The 15,582-nt window shown below is 45.4% G+C and overlaps 2 protein-coding genes across 2 annotated transcripts in view; one reads left to right on the top strand and one right to left on the bottom strand.

Annotated features, from left to right (window-relative positions):
- The window catches only part of LOC107082889 (SUN domain-containing protein 1-like), an 11,557-nt gene extending 2,494 nt beyond the window's left edge, over positions 1-9,063 (bottom strand). The window contains exons 1-18 of the mRNA XM_015371787.1: positions 8,961-9,063; positions 8,220-8,587; positions 8,114-8,140; positions 7,865-8,047; positions 5,520-5,621; positions 5,364-5,429; positions 5,036-5,111; positions 4,876-4,910; positions 4,498-4,667; positions 2,354-2,629; positions 2,184-2,276; positions 2,055-2,116; positions 1,810-1,957; positions 1,457-1,729; positions 1,301-1,385; positions 1,046-1,161; positions 713-880; positions 550-642 (exon numbers count right to left, since the gene is read on the bottom strand). Of these exons, the coding sequence (XP_015227273.1) occupies positions 550-642; positions 713-880; positions 1,046-1,161; positions 1,301-1,385; positions 1,457-1,729; positions 1,810-1,957; positions 2,055-2,116; positions 2,184-2,276; positions 2,354-2,629; positions 4,498-4,667; positions 4,876-4,910; positions 5,036-5,111; positions 5,364-5,429; positions 5,520-5,621; positions 7,865-8,047; positions 8,114-8,140; positions 8,220-8,587; positions 8,961-9,031 (2,412 nt within the window). The 5' untranslated portion in view covers positions 9,032-9,063. The remainder of the gene's footprint in view (positions 1-549; positions 643-712; positions 881-1,045; positions 1,162-1,300; positions 1,386-1,456; positions 1,730-1,809; positions 1,958-2,054; positions 2,117-2,183; positions 2,277-2,353; positions 2,630-4,497; positions 4,668-4,875; positions 4,911-5,035; positions 5,112-5,363; positions 5,430-5,519; positions 5,622-7,864; positions 8,048-8,113; positions 8,141-8,219; positions 8,588-8,960) is intronic.
- A 3,768-nt stretch (positions 9,064-12,831) lies between these two features.
- The window catches only part of heatr1 (HEAT repeat containing 1), a 26,422-nt gene continuing 23,671 nt past the window's right edge, over positions 12,832-15,582 (top strand). The window contains exons 1-3 of the mRNA XM_015371807.1: positions 12,832-12,899; positions 15,062-15,216; positions 15,293-15,509. Coding sequence (XP_015227293.1) covers positions 15,075-15,216; positions 15,293-15,509 — 359 coding nt within the window. The 5' untranslated portion in view covers positions 12,832-12,899; positions 15,062-15,074. The remainder of the gene's footprint in view (positions 12,900-15,061; positions 15,217-15,292; positions 15,510-15,582) is intronic.

The raw sequence follows: 15,582 nt of genomic DNA, 5'->3' as shown, positions 1-15,582 counted from the left end.
AAGTTAGAAACACGTTCAGCGCTCGTCTGGAACACGTCAGATACGTTGATATGCGTTGAAGAGAAGTTCTGGATAAGTTACATAAGCTGATGAGAAACTGACACTGAACGGATGTCGACCATCAGATAACTGACCTGGAACTGATGAACACGTATGAGCAGACGCCGGCATATGTCAAGAAAATCCGTATGTTGACGTTTGCCAGCGTGATCATAACTTCTCCAACGTCTGCCAGCGTTTTCACCAGATGTTTCATACGTCAGCAAACGCCGTCTAAATCATCATGGTGTGACAGGAGCTTCAGTTTCCTTTTGCTGCCGTGCGTTTCTGGACATTCCCAGCCAATCACTCTGGACGTCTAACCAAAGCAGACCTCTGAGCTTCCTTTGTTGGACCGTTGCAGCAAAAGTCACAGAACAGAACCACATGTGACCCGTTTTCACTTCAATAAACGACGGAGGCTACCGAAGAGCAAGAGAAAATAACCTCCCTGCAACTCATTCCCACCGCATCAGGAAAATGACTAAACTAATTCCAGCAGCGACTCACAGCGATGGGGAACGTCTGCAGGTCCTCTCCGTCTTCATGGTAGGTGAAATTTCCCAGCAGCTTCCCTCTCTCCTGGCGCTCGTTTTGCAAACCCTGAAAAATCAGCATCAGAGATGAGCTTGGACCAAACGCTGCGGTTCTGAGGGGTCTGGCTCCGTCTTACGTAGACGCTGAAGTCTCTGGGAGCGCTGCGCAGGGTCCCGCTGGGGGCCAGGGATTTGGGGATGTGCTCCATGGTGACGGCCGTGGGAAGGATCCTCATGGACAGCTGGATCACCAGGAAGCCTTTGGAGCCTCTGAAGGCCCAGCAGTTCCCGGGATGGACGTCAGGCTGCGGGACAAAGGCGACGGATTATTGATATGGAACCAGAATAACGACGTCTAAAGTTAAACTTTCTGGTGTTTTTATTTCCAATCGACTCTGAAATTCTGGCTTTATGTGAATCTAATCTGCTGAGTCCGAGTTCTGGTGGTGTTGGTTGAACAGGTGAGTCACCTGGATCACAGCACGAGGAGACTGGGAGAAATACCAGAGAGGAACTCCGAACAGGCTGAGCAGGGCCGCCTTGGTCTCATAGGTCTCTGAGCAGCGAGTGCTGAGGATGCTGCCCCCTGCAGGACAGACACAGACATGACGAAGCTGAAAGAGGCCAAACCGTCTGAGTTTGCAGGAAACCAAACATCTGAGACTGTTTGGAAAATGTAGACAAACTGAAGCGTTCCAGCGGAACCATAGCGGAGTGTTTCTGACCTCCAGACTCCAGAGCGTAGTCCGCCATGCCGGTTCTATCCTGAGAGAACCGCCTCAGGGCCTCCGCCAACATCTCCTGGACCTCCTGGAAAACAAGGGACTCCTTTCAGAACCGTAATGTCGACATGTTGGGGGGATAAGACCTCCTCCTCTCACCTCCTTGGTGACTCCGTTCCCGGCCTCACCCAGAACGGCATCTGGGAGCGGTTCCTCCCCCCGCAGCTGCTGCCGCCGGCGGCTGATGTTCTGCAGGATGCTGAGCTCCAGAGAGGACAGCGCCTCCTGCAGGTCATCCTCGCTGATGAACCGCTGTGACAGCCATTGCAGGAGAGACTCGGGCAGGACAGAGTCCCCCCACTGGGTCAGCTGGTTCCCGTAGATCAGAGCCCGAACCTCCTCCCGGATCAGAACCGACGTCTCCTGAGAAACCTGTGGGGGAGACTTTGAGTCATCATTGAGGCTTTTATTGTGAAACTGCGCTCTTGGTAACTTCCTGTCGGGTCTCTCACAGTCTGCTGGACGCTGTCAAGCCGCTGGCAGCCGCCCCGACACCCGGACAGACCGTCTACGTCTCGCCTGACGTCCACCAGAGCCGCCTCCAACCGGGTGACCTCTGCCTGCAAAGCATCATGGGAATGTTGGTCCCCGTTTGCGCCGCTGCAGGTGGAGAGCAGAGAAAAAACAACAAAATCAAGCCTTTAGGTCCAAACCCAGCAGTCGGGTTTGAATCAGAAGGATGAGGGACGATCTCTACCTGGGAGTAGCTGGAAGGGCAGCAGGGGGCGCCGTGTCCGAGTCAGGTGGAAAATTCAGCTCCTGCACAACAAAACGCAGCAGGTCAGAGAGATGCAGCCAGAGAAGGATTCCTATCCTCCAGACTCACCTGACTGCTGGCAGTGACCTGCTGCAGCTGCAGCTCCAGCTGCTCCAGACGGGACCTTTGGCTCTTCAGCACCAGCAGGTCCTGCTGCCGCATCTGCAGACATGGCGATGGCAGTGAATCGGCTGCTCCGATCAGGAAACCAGCAGATATCAGACGTTCGAGTCTCCAACCTGTTCCCTCTGCCGCCTCTCTGCGTCGAGGCGTCTGCGTAGCAGCGACAGCTGCTGCTCCATCAGCCCGCTTATCCACAGCTCCACATCCACTCCGCCGCGCTGGGAGGCGGACGCCTGCTGGCGGAGGTCGGCGTAGAGCTGGAGCAGCTCCCTGTGACTCTGCTCGGCACGCCGCCCCGCGGCCTCCATCTCCTCCCACAGCGCCCTCAGACTCCGCTCCATCTGGACCAGCCGCTCAGCGTCCACAGCTGGTGGAGCCGCCTCTGGAGCCTCCTGGTAGGAAAGACCGTCGCACACGTGGGACGCCTGGTTTAATACTTTATTTATTTCATCTACAAAAACAAACCGAGGAGATGAGATGCTTTGACCCAGTTTCCTCTAAATGCACCGTCCACCTGCAGTTCAAAGGTTACAGAAGCTCATGGAGGAAAACGTAACTCTTGCCTAAATAGTGGATGAATCAACAAGAAAAACAGCAACACAGCATTGGAAGTCGATTGATGAGGTGATGTTCAGAGCAGATTTAATCTTTGATGGATCAGGCTGATTCTAAAACAGTTTCCACTGCAGGGTGGATGAAGCCGTTTGGTACGAGCAGGGCTGAATTTATTTATTCAAATCATTACAAAATGTTTGTATAGAATGAGGATATTAAAACTTAGCATGCTGTATTTTCTAAGAAAGCTAATGGTGATAATAAAGAGTCTAAAACGGTAGCTTCTGGGTTACAGATGGATCGAGCAGTTCCACTGTGAGGCCAGCAGGAGGCACTAAAATCACCCAGAAATCAGACTTTTTTTCTAATCTGTGTTTTTGTTGAGCTTCAGTTAAAACCTGCTGGACAATCCAGAGCGTCAAAGTGGAAACTTGGTTCCTTCCAGGATTCATCCAGATCATAGTCATTCCAAAAGGTTATAGTTAAAAAACATTGACTGAACTTTGTTTTCCAAGTTTGGCGACGTTTTGCTTCCCATCCAGGAAGTTTTCTCAATTAAAAATGTCAGAATTAGCATCGATTTCCAGGCTTTTATAGAGTGGACCAACAAAATAAACCATTACAAGGGGCGGATTTAGGAAATTTGGGGCCCTAGGCAAAGACATGCAGCCCCATTCTCCAGATGTAGAAATGTTAATAGAATAGACATCCATTATCTGTTCTAGGTTGTGTCCCTCTCTTCTTGTCCCTTTTCTTCTTGTTTTCCTCTCTATGTTTTGTACTCAGCTGACTTTTCATGCTGTCTCTAAAGGAATGAAAGATTTTTTCCAAGCACTAAGCTCACTTAGCTGATTGCTCCTTCCTGTGTTTCCAAAAAGGCCAAAGTAAATAACCCAGTCCTTCTTTTCACTGTAGACAAGCCATGATCTGCTTATCTGTTCTCCATTTTTCATTTGGATGAAATAATAGCTGCATGAATCATGACAGCAGACAAGATAGAGGAGAGCAGGAGGCGGGGTTACCAATCTACTCGCTCTGGAGAGCAGAGTTCGCTGCTTTTAGATGTTGTCTCCAAAGTCTCCAGTAGCAGAAAAAAGTCTCTAGATTTGGCGCTAGGAGCTTTTTAGAAATCAAAGTGCTAGAGGGGTCTGAAAAGTGGCTAAATATAGCGGCTAAAGCGCTAAGTTGGCAACACTGCTCTTTGCATGGTTTGTTTTCAAATGGTTTGCTGCTGTCTGTTTGGACCTTTCTGAACATGTGCAGCAAATGGACTGATCCAATATGGTGGACACTGAAGGGGGGGGCTGAGACACACTTAATATTATCAGTGTTCTGATGGCATTTTAGCCAAAGGATTTTTATCAAAAACCATCATTATTGAGCACAAATAATGAATAGTTGGATTAACCATAAATGGAAACAGTTGAGGGGAAGATGGAGCGGGAGATCGATAGGTGGATTGGTGCGGCGTCTGCTGTGAAGCGTGCGCTGTACCGGTCTATTGGCTAAGAGAGAGCTGAGCCAAAAAGCAAAGCTCTCGATTTAGCGGTCGATCAGAGTCTGATTTTGCTGCTGTTAAAATTTATGATGAAACCAGATTAATGTCCCATCAGGGCAGAGACGACAGCATCATCTGCGTACGTGATGATATCTACATCTTCGCACGCAGCCTGGAGGTCGTTAATATAAATACTTCATCAGTTACCTGAGGCGGCTTTGCAGCCGATGGGGGAGGACTCTGGGCCTCATCGTCTGTGACGCCCTCTGCTGGTGGGGCCTGAGGAGACACGGGGACAGAGGACAGACCGGGGACATCCTCCACGTTGAAGCCGGGAAGGAGAAGATGGAGACTAGCAGGACGGAACCAAAGCAAACCTGACGGAGGAGCAGAGGAGTTTTATTATCCGTCATTCCTCAGAATCTCCTGCAGGTTTTTATTTTCTGATGCTGAGAACGAGAGGAATCTCCTCCTAAAGCAGCGATCGTTTCACAGAAGCTCATCAAAATGAAACAACCAGTTCCTCAGGACGACTAAAAAACCAGCAGCAAGCCGCAGAAATTAAACTATTTAAGTAGAACTTACAGAACAGCAGAAGGAGCAGGAGTCCAACCAAGAGCCTGAGGAGAAAAAAAAAAAACAGTCTGATGTTAAACTGCTGCCAATCAAACAGGCGTAGGATGATGGAGGGAGGGGGGTCAAAGGTCAGCTCCACAGAGCAGAGAATGGTTTGCAAACATCTTACCTGCCGGGATGGAAGCCTGAGCCCGCGTGATTCCATCGACTGCCGACCCACCTGAACGCATCTCCCGCCATCCGACCTGAAGACACAAACGGATTCAGGATTGGCTGCAGGCCTTCAGCCGCAGGGCGGGTTTTATGAGGAGATGTTCCCATTGATGAACTTCTAGTAAACAGTAAAAAGCCAGAAACGTTCCCTCTGAGAGGAGGAGAAGAAAACTCAGAGAAACACCCAGAAGAAGCCGATCAGAGGCCAATCCAGGCCGTCTATTCTACCGCCGACCTACAGACGTCTATCTAGAGAAACGGGCAGCGAACACGGCGGCTGTGACCTGCAGAGCGTCCGGCTCTCAGTGAAGCGGTAAAAACCGTCTGGGTCAGGAGCCACAGAGCTGCAGCTGCAGAACAAAGCTGAGCGTTAGCATTTCAATCAGCAGGACCAGAGTTTAAGCAGCTGTAGCTCCCACTGTGGGTTTGACTGAGTGGACCTGTGAAGACTGCGGCGCTGCAGATGAACGCCGAAAGGCTGGATGACCAGGAGGAGGAGGAGGGGTCCAGCTGGGAGCGCTGCTTCTCCTTACAGTCGTCACCTGTTGGCGCCAACATCCAGTTAGAGCAACAGACTCCGTTATTCTTTCATTCAACTCTCAGCATTTAAAGACCCAGAAGCTTCCAGCTGTTCACCATCAGAGTCACTGGTTCCTGAATGTTAATGATCCATCTGAACGGTTCCCTTCACAAAGAAACCAGCATCTAATGCACAGGTTTGGATCTACAGCTTTCAATGTTTGAACTTTGACTAGGCTGTTCTAGGAGCTTATTTACAGGGAAACAAACTTAACCTTAAATTAATTAGGATGCAGCTTCAGGATGATGGTAGAAGGCTGCAGAAAGCAGAGCAGCTCGTTAAGAAAGTCCAAAAAAATTAAACTATCCTCCGGACTTTGTTTCCGAGTTTGAAGACGTTTCTCTTCCCATCAAAATGTCAGAAATAGCATTGCATGCTATAATTTCTGACATTTTGAATTGAAAAATCTTCCTGGATGGAAGAGAAACGTCTTCAAACTTGGAAACAAAGTCCAGAGGATTGATTTTTTTTTACTTTTTTGTAATGACTCTGACCTGGATGCTTAAGAAACGTTTAACAAAACATCAGATCCGGTTGGGCAAACTTTGACCAGAATCACTCTAAACTTATGTACCAACTTCCTGTTTTCCTGAATCTTTGCAGCCGTTTGTTTAGAGATTTTCCGCCTCAGAATACATTGATGGTTTGAAGGAGTGAAAAAGCTCAAAATAAAGACATTCATGTCGGCGACGACTGATTCAAACATCTAAACGATTCTGGGTTTAAGGAAACTCTAAATATTAAAGCAAATGCCTGAAACCCTTAAAAACATTTAAAAAATAAAAAAGTTTGGATTATTTTTCAGCTTAAAGTCTGAAGCTATCGGATTTCTGCAGATGGTAGAAATGAAAATCCCTCCTTTCAGAGGGTTTAGTTGGTCTATAGAAATCTTTCCTCTCCATTAGATCCATCCTGCGGGACGCAGCTTCCTGCAGCTCCGTTTGCAGACGTGCTACGCTTCTCCTGACTGCACGCCGTCCTGCGACACGTTTGACTCACACAGCGATCCGACGGGATGAGGCTTCAAATCCATGACTCCACAGTCAGCCGGAGCGGAGGGGACAGAGAGTCGGGACTTCCTGCAGCTAAAGGGCATCTCCTGCGGCGGGGAGTGGCTGCGAGCGTTAGCCACCATTTGCATTTCACCCAGGAGACGGCCAAAGGGAGGCACCCATTGTTTGAGAGGAACCAGTTTGTGTTGAATCCCAGTTAAACACCAGTATGTGAGTCCCTCCACCTTTAGAGCTCATTACCTCTGCGCCTGTTTGGGTGGGGGGGCTGGAACGCCTGCAGCACAGAGAAGCAGAAGGCTGCAGTTCTCCTGACCATCAGCAGGGAGGAGCTCAGCCACAGCTGCAGCTGCAGCACATCTGGAAAAGGCCACAGATTAAAGCTCAGCTCATTTCCATGCACTGGTTTATACAAAGCATGGAGGCCTGGAGAGCAGCAGGAAAACATCCGATCAGCAACAGCTTCACTGCTTTCACTGGTCTAAGCTGCTCCTTCACATTTAGCCACGTCTGGATGCTAGCAGACCCTCAGCTACACCCCACCCAGTCCACTAAATGCAGCCGGTTCAGGGGGCGGCCCTGCAGAGAGCAAAGATCCTGCTAAACGTAGCGGCCGCTAGCAGAGCGCTGGAGGCGACATTCAGCCAGCGTCTCCAGCTGCAGTCACAAGAAGAAGAACGATGGGATGATCTCAGAGCAGCCGCCTCCAAAACGGTCAAAATGAGACTTTCAGTCCAACATTAGATGAAAAACTGAAAACAGAAATATCATCTGATGGTTTCAAACAGGGAAATTTAACTAATGGTTCTGCTGCCGGTCCGTCAGAGATTCTCTGATCTGCTCAGAGTTCTGATCAGACTGGACCTCTGAACCGGGCCGTCGGTCCTAACTTATCTAATGGAGGCGTCTTCTTCCAGCCGCCTCGGGAGGATTTTCTCAAACAGTTTCTGTTTCTGAGAAAAATACAGTAAGTGGCGTCCAAGTCCAAACAGGAACGGGGCTGACCGGGAACCCCCCGCCCGCCGCCGCCCCCCGCTGGTTCTCCGTTTATCGGGCTTTTCAGGGCCTCCATCTTTACTGATCCCTTTCAGTCGTCTCCTCGTTCCAAAGTGATTTTCCTGAAGGTCTTTTTCTCTGTTCTTGTTCTGCATCATTGTTTAAGTGGTTGTGCATTCGGCTAAGCCCCGCCCCTCACCTGTTCGGCCTCTGCGGCCGCGCTCCCGGCAGTAGACCGTGGAGGTTTCCGTCTCCACCTTCGGCTCGCTCGGACAGCTGCAGTCTTGACAGCAAACCGTGGCGAGGCTGGGGGCCGGCGGTTTGGGGCAGCAGCTGTCTGGACCAATCAGAGCGCTGCTCTCGCTGGCTATGATGGTGCTTTCTGAGGGAGAGACGGTGAGAACAGAGAAGCAGCCTTTCTAACCACACGCCATCTTCATAGACCTACCTTTGGGATCTTCATCCTGGTCCAGACCTGAGGAGGAAGAGGAGCAGAGCATTAAACCCAGCCTGATGCAGGATGATGATGACGTCGGACAGGTGAGCAGGCGTACCCCAGAAGGTTTCCACCAGCGTGCTCTCCCGGATGGACGACTCCTCCAGCAGCGAGGAGATCAAGGAGGCGTCGGAGGTCAGGCTGTGGAGGCTGCTGTCGTGGAGAAAATGGCCTCCTGGTTTACGAGGAGAACCGGCAAGGAGGGACTCTGAGCAGGAGGCCGAGTGGCGCTGCGAATGACGGGGCCTGCTGCTCCTCCAGCTAACTCCGCCCACGCCATAGGAGGCGCCGCTGCGAGGAAGACTACGGTCCAGCAGGCCTTCGTCGAGCCGCAGGCTGCGTCTGGACATGAGTTCTGTCTGGATGGAGGAGGAGGAGATCTGCTGGTCCTGCTCAGAGTCTGACAGCGAGGAGGAGTAGCTGGAGCTGAGGAAGAGGAGGAGGAAGAAGAGCTTCTGATACCAGATCACAAACATGAATCTTTTTATTTCTAAAATCTGAAACAATCTAAGAATCATTAAATGAGGCGTGTTCCTGCTGGGATGAACCGACAGGTTTGGGATTTTTCTCCGTCTTTAAGGTTTTATTTTAGTTTAACAGAAATGCACTAAAAGTGCTTTGATTCATTCTGAGTGAACGTTTAGGAATGAGTGACGCATCAGAACCACTGAGGCTCCGTTAAACCAGCAGGTGCTCACTTCCTGCCCGCCTGATCGCTCCCAGTCTGATTAAAACAAATCCCTGTAACCTGATCCCACAGCCTGACCTACATACAGACACATGAGTGGAGGATACACACAGGCCAGTCCAGCCCCAGCTCGCCAGCTCCTCGTCTTCCTCTCCCATTACAGGAGACGCACACAGACACATTTCAACCCGCCGCACATCACAGAACGCACGGATCGCTCAGCCTTTAACCTGCCAACGCTTCCTGCCCCGGCCAGGGGTCACCGAGCCCATTAGGCTCCGCCCATAAACACGGGTCAGGTGAAACGACTCCAATAAAACCAGAACAGAAGAAGTCCAAAGTTCAGAAAACAAGATGGAAGGAAAGAGCTGCTGGTTTGGATAAATAAAAAAATCTGGAGCAAACAGGAGTTTTAAACGCTGAGAAATCAAAACTATGAGTGTAAAAATCCACAGGGAACGTTCCAGAAACACGATTCAATAAGCAGGTTTAACAAACTCTGGATTTATTTAACCTCAGGGTGGAAACTCAGTTTTCAGTTTCATAAAAGCTGCCGTGAATTCGTCCAATCAACTCTGAGGAGGTCCAAACAAGGATGAAAAGCCATTATCAGTCCAGAGTTAACGAGTCACCGTGGCAACAGGAAGTGCCCATTTCACCCAACTGGAAATGGAGATTTTAATGAACAAATCAGGAAAGGAAAATGTGTTTAAATGACAGAGAAACAGCCCTACAGCTGCAAATGAGAGGGAGAAGGAGAGGATTGCTGCTCGGGGTAATGGCTGTTATGGCAGGCCGTTTTTACATTTATTAAAAGCACTCTCCTCTCCGTTGTTCCACCTGTAGATTAAATTAGAATAATAGATTTAACTTAAATTTTCGCAGGAGAAATAAAAAGAATCAGTAAGAATTAAGTTTTATATACTTTAAGCGTCCATTCTTACATCTATCAGCTTGACTGAATATGCATTTATTATATCTGAAATACCTTTCTTTATATTCTAAATAATACAAATGATGAGCAGTAAAAATAGGAATATAGAGATCTCTAATTTATTTCTAGACATCTACAACATTTACTCTTGATGGGAAGATTTTCTGTTTGAAATTGTCTTTTTGAAAAGGAAAACTTTTTTCCCCCAGATATCAGGAATTCAGTAAAACTAATACGTATCAAATTGGCTTGCCATAGCCTGTTGTGACCTGTTGTAACATTACAGGTTATTAACAAGTTATTTCTTAAATGGTAGCGGATCACTGAGTCATTTAGGTTAATTCTTCTGGCAGTAGGTGAGGATGAAGAATAAAAATGTTGCTCTAATACATGGAACCTGTTCATCATCTCATGGGGTTCTTCAGTCTTCCATCAAACAGTAAATACTTAGAGCTGTTTGCAGCCGCGCCGGATGTTATCATCCCAGTAAATGGCCATTATTAAATTAGTATTTATATCTGAAATACCTTTCTTCATATTCTAGATAATACAAATGATGAGCCCTAACAATAAAAATATAGAGATCTATAGTTAATTTCTAGACATCCAGAATGTTTATTCTAGATGTGAAGAATGTCCTTTTGTTTAAAAAGGTCACTTAGACAAAAAAAACTGTTTTTTCAGTTATCAGAAATACATATTCAATAAATCTAGTACATATAAAAACGGCTTGCCACAGTTTTCTGACCACGATAACATTATAGGATTATTTCTTGAATGGTGGTGGATCAATGTATGCGTTTAGGCGAAATCACCTGTCAGCAGGTGAGGATGAAGAATAAAAACATTGTTGTAATAGATGGAACCTGTTCATCATCTCATGGGTTCCTCCTCAGGTTGATTCAGTTTTCCTTCACACAGTAATAAGTGTCTGTTTGCAGCAGCTTTGGGTTTATAATCCCAATAAATGGCTTTTATTAGCGCTTTTCATAAATCCCATAAATGGCTTCAGATCGTGCCAGTAGGCTCACTCCGTTGTTATGATTGAGTGAATCCTAATACTAACCCTCAAGTAATTATTTCCCCCGCCTGCAGATTTAATTATTAAGCAGTATTCTTTGTGAAACGTAAAAATGAAAATACAGATCTGCATCAGAAAGCTTTTTCTTTTCAATTGAAAAAGATTCCTGGATGGGAAGTGAAATGTCTTCAAACCTTGAAATAAAGTCCAGTGGATTGTTTTTAACGTGACTCTGACCTGGATGACTGAGAATCATCCAGCACGCTGTGTCAGAAGAAGCAACCTCAGGCTATTGATACTGAAGAAGACTTTTTTATCTGCTTAAAAGCTTTTTTATAAATCACACACTTTGATTTTTGTTTTTTAATCTATATTTTTAACCAGTTTGCTTTGGTTTTTTCAAAAAACAAAAACAAAAATTCCCCTTTGAGCATATTTTCATTTTACATACACAAACCTTGTCTCATTTTTCCTGTTTTCCGGTGCAGGACCTTTCAAGTTTACTTCAAACCCTTTAGGTTTAATTCTTTATTCCTAATAAATCTTCCAGGTTTACTCTTTGATAATTCACCTTTAAATTAATTATCAATACTGTGGAAGAGGATTCGGGACACTTTAATATGGAAAAAAAGACAGAATTCTGCCTTTAATCTCAGAATTCTGACTTTTTCCTGAGAATTGTGGATCTTAATGTAGATGGGCCCCATGAAGGCAGAGATGTGGAGCTTCACTGACAAAGATGTGAGTTATTTGGGAGGAACAGGAACACATTGGTGGAAAAAGATGGAATTAGGCAACTTTTTCCGTCCCTGCTGATGCTATTTGATGGAAGAGCAGAAGCTGATTAAAACAAGAGAGCTAGACTCTAAAACAGACATGGCTACGGCTTGATGCTAACATGTTTGTTAGCTGTCAGTCTCTAAAACAGACATGGCTACGGCTTGATGCTAACATGTTTGTTAGCTGTCAGAATTCAGTCAGAATTCTCAGATTAAAGTCAGAAGTTTTTTTTCCCATATTGAACTAAAATAATATTTAAAAATCAGTTAACTTTTTAATTTTTTTTTAAGTGGCCCTAATCTTCTTCCGTTTCTGCACAAAGTTTGAAATCATAAACGTCTTTCCGTTTCTCTAAAGCGATAGCCGCTTATTAATAACGTTCAGCCAATCAGCGTGGAGCAAAGAAAATTGATGTTGCATCGAGCCAATCAGCGTTAGAAGAGGGCGGAGCCCCGCGAAAAACAAACTAGTTTAGCCATGTCGCTTTCAGAGAAAAAACAGCAAATAAAACAACACAATATATTATTCAAATTAAACTATTTTACAAATTGAACGACCACGAATCTTTGAACTTACCTTCAGCAGAGTACAGAAAAATAAACTGAGCGGATAGCGGCGGCTGCTAGCTAAACACTGAACAGCGACTTCCACTGCAGATTAACAGCTGCCAAAACTCAGGCTGCTCAAACATGCCGAGAAAAGCTCATTTTATGGAAATTATCAGATGACAACGACTTTACCTCCGTCAGTCAACGAATCAGCGCCGCTCAGGCTGCTGCTAGCTTTATAACTACGAGTTATCAGCGCCTCCTAGTGGCGAGAGGCGGTAACGGCTCCAATGATTGTTCAGAGATCGTAAATTTACCCTAAGATGGTTCACATGGATTGAAATGATCTCAGCGAATCAACCTTTTCCTACATTTACGTGTTCATGATAATATATAGAATACCTTAAAAAAGTAAAAAACAAACAAACAAACAAGCCAAGTCATTATATTTTACACTGATAGTATATAATCAGCGTAAAACATAATTAATTTATGTTACAGCTATACATTTACACCCTAAATAAGAGGTTCTTAATAAATGTAACACTTATTAATCATGTTATTTATATTTGCATGTGGAAGACCATTATCTTGATGTCGATAAACTAAAAAATTGGATTTATTTTCTGCGTGTCAAAGCATTGGGTGACCTTTGTTCGAAGTGAAGCATCACTCCATCTTACTATCTTTTCGGTGAACCGGATGTAGAGAGCAGCTTCCGGCGCAGACTGCCCGCACGTGTGTTTTGAAGGCTTCTGTTCGGTTCGGTAGGTGCTGATCTCTTAGTGAAATGTTCTGGTTTCTGATGTTAGTTTGTGTTTAAGTGTTTCTGACGGCAGGAAGATTCCCAGCGCGGCTCTAACTGGGAATAATGGGAGGAAAGCAGCAGCGCGTGCTTCCCTCTGTGTGTTTAACTCAACCAAGACTCAGTTTCCTCGGTTCAGGTCAATCAGACATAACCGGGATTTTTATTGGACAAAATAAATCTAATTAAAGCAGAAATGGACCATCGATGGACAAACGACAGTTTAACCTCCGGTATCACAGGGGCGCCGCAAGGAATTTGGGGCCCCATGACAGACATTGATATTGGGCCCCCGACCCAGAATTACACAAGCTTTAATACTGCTATGCTAATGAAGATTATCCTCTACGCTGTCGATTTAATTTTTGTTAAAATATTTCTAATAAGGAAAATTATCAGAACCTGAAAAAGTTAAATTTACATTAACTTTAAATTTTACATTTACATCCTATCAAAATAGTAACTTAACGTAATTTAAATCAACAAGCTCAGCTGTATCTATGGATAGAAAAAGGGTTTTTACATTAGGTTTCACTATAACTTTATAAAAGGACAGATTATTTTTCGTTCATGTGAATGTTTATTTACAATAAAACATGTATTTTTGGTGAGACTCATGAGAATGATCCAGATTGATGTCTTTTAATGGCTGTAATTTAATCTGAATATAAAAATCTAACTAAACAGTTTTAATATTAACACAGATTTTTTATGTTGTTTCAGTGTTTACTGCTAATAATTTATTATTGATTTTACTAAAACATGGCGGGACTAATCGTTTCTTCTTTCGGGCCCCCGTCAGTCAGGGGCCCGTAGAATCAGTTTAAGTTGCCAAGTTCAATAGAACCATAAAATATTTTTTGAAATCATTAATATTCGTTGTATTTGTTTCAATAATTTCCTGCTTCTGGTTTACTGATTTCCATTAAAATAATCAACACAGTTTTCACTGAAAGAACTTAGAAAAAAGTCTTTAAACATCTGATTTTCTTCAAAGTGAACATCTGGAGGATCCTTCATGTTTTTTTCTAAGTAGTGATGCTGAGATGAAGCCTCATTGAACCGTTTTGGCCAAATTGGTTCAACGATCCCGACAGTTCATGAAGCTTCATGCAAATATGTCACCACCTACTGGTGGAAAGCAGAACTACAGTCAGTAATATAATCTGGGATTATTTTTTTTTTGCAAATTGTTTTTATTTTCTTTTTTTTCCCCCATTTAAGTTCCTTTGAAATTGTTAAATTTTGGTGTGTAAAATACAATCTTTTTTAGTTTTTTTTTTGAGTGTCTTAAAAGAGAACAATCATTTAAGGTTCACTGTTTTTCTGCAATTTTAGTGAAATAAGCTCAGGCTCAAGCAAAATGAAAAGTGTTAGTTATTTTTATTCAAACAAAAAAGTTTTTCCACAGGTTTTATTCTGGTTAGAAGTTATGTGTTCAACCAATCGTTTGGTTACACCAACCAATCTAATTTGGCAGCTTTTTTACCCGATCTATATTCATACTAAAGCAAACCAATACAAATTAGTCACATTAGCCAAAATACTTGTAAAGTATTATTGCAACTTTCAAAAGTCTGAGATGGGATTTGAACCAACAACCACAGGAAAGATGGACCACGTCTTGCAGCTAACGCCACTAGCTTAGAAAGCTCTGCAGAAAGCAATACTTCTTAACACTAATGTTTGAACTGCGTCCAGCAGCCTGCTCAGATTTGATCAATGCATTGTTTAATCTAACCAAACTAGTTTTAACCAATTAGATTGGTTGTTTTTTCAACCATTCTATTCTTAGAATCTATCCAATCTCTGTCCAACTGACAGCAAGTCTCCTATAAACTCCCACATCTTGACTGAGGCGGTTTAAATGCCTGCTGAAGTTCAGCGCGAGCTGAACCACTTCCTGAACCGGTCACATGGTAAGGAGGCTGTGGATGTCATCTATTTTGGCTCCTCCCCCTTGCAGAGACGCCCCCTCCACTACTCGACACGCCTGGAAGCATTTCAATCTGAGATGTGCGGCCTGCATGTTTTATTCCCTCCCCTCTAGGAAAGCATTTCTATGTCTAACTGTGACCCCTTCAGATGATGTGTCTCATCTCCTGATGTTTGCGTCTCCCTCAGCTCAGGAGCCACCATGACGTCATTGGCTCTCCAGCTGAAGAGGCTCGCGCTGCCTCAGAGCGACCCCAACCTGCTGACCCGTAAAGAGGTCGCCTCACTGCTCTTCGATCCTAAAGATGCCGCCACCATGGACAGGAGCACCTTCTACGCCCTGGGTGAGTCTGAGAGCAGAGCTGACGCAGAAGAACTTCCTGTTTTCCAGCTAACGTCCCGCTCTCCCGTCTTCTCCAGGCTGCACGGGGCTGGAGGAGCTGCTGGGAATCGAGCCGGCGTTCCTGGAGTTCCAGGAAACTCTGTTCAGCCCTGCGTCGCTGACGCTGGAGCGCAGCGTCCAGTCCAAGGAGGTCAACGAGAAGCTGGATGCAGGAATCTCGCTGTTTCTAACGCGGCTCTGCCCCTATTTTCTGCTGAAGCCGGCTCACAAATGCATCGAGTGGCTGATTCATCGGTATGTCGCTCTGCTTCTCACCTGAGCTCTGAGCAAACTGGCGGCGGGGTTCTGGTCCTGAAGAATTCAGTTC

This window comes from Cyprinodon variegatus, unplaced genomic scaffold (genome assembly GCF_000732505.1).
Source record: "Cyprinodon variegatus isolate N-32 unplaced genomic scaffold, C_variegatus-1.0 Scaffold65, whole genome shotgun sequence".
Lineage (NCBI taxonomy): Eukaryota > Metazoa > Chordata > Actinopteri > Cyprinodontiformes > Cyprinodontidae > Cyprinodon > Cyprinodon variegatus.
Note: the sequence above shows the minus strand (reverse complement) of the source record. Positions and strands in the feature narration are given on the sequence as shown.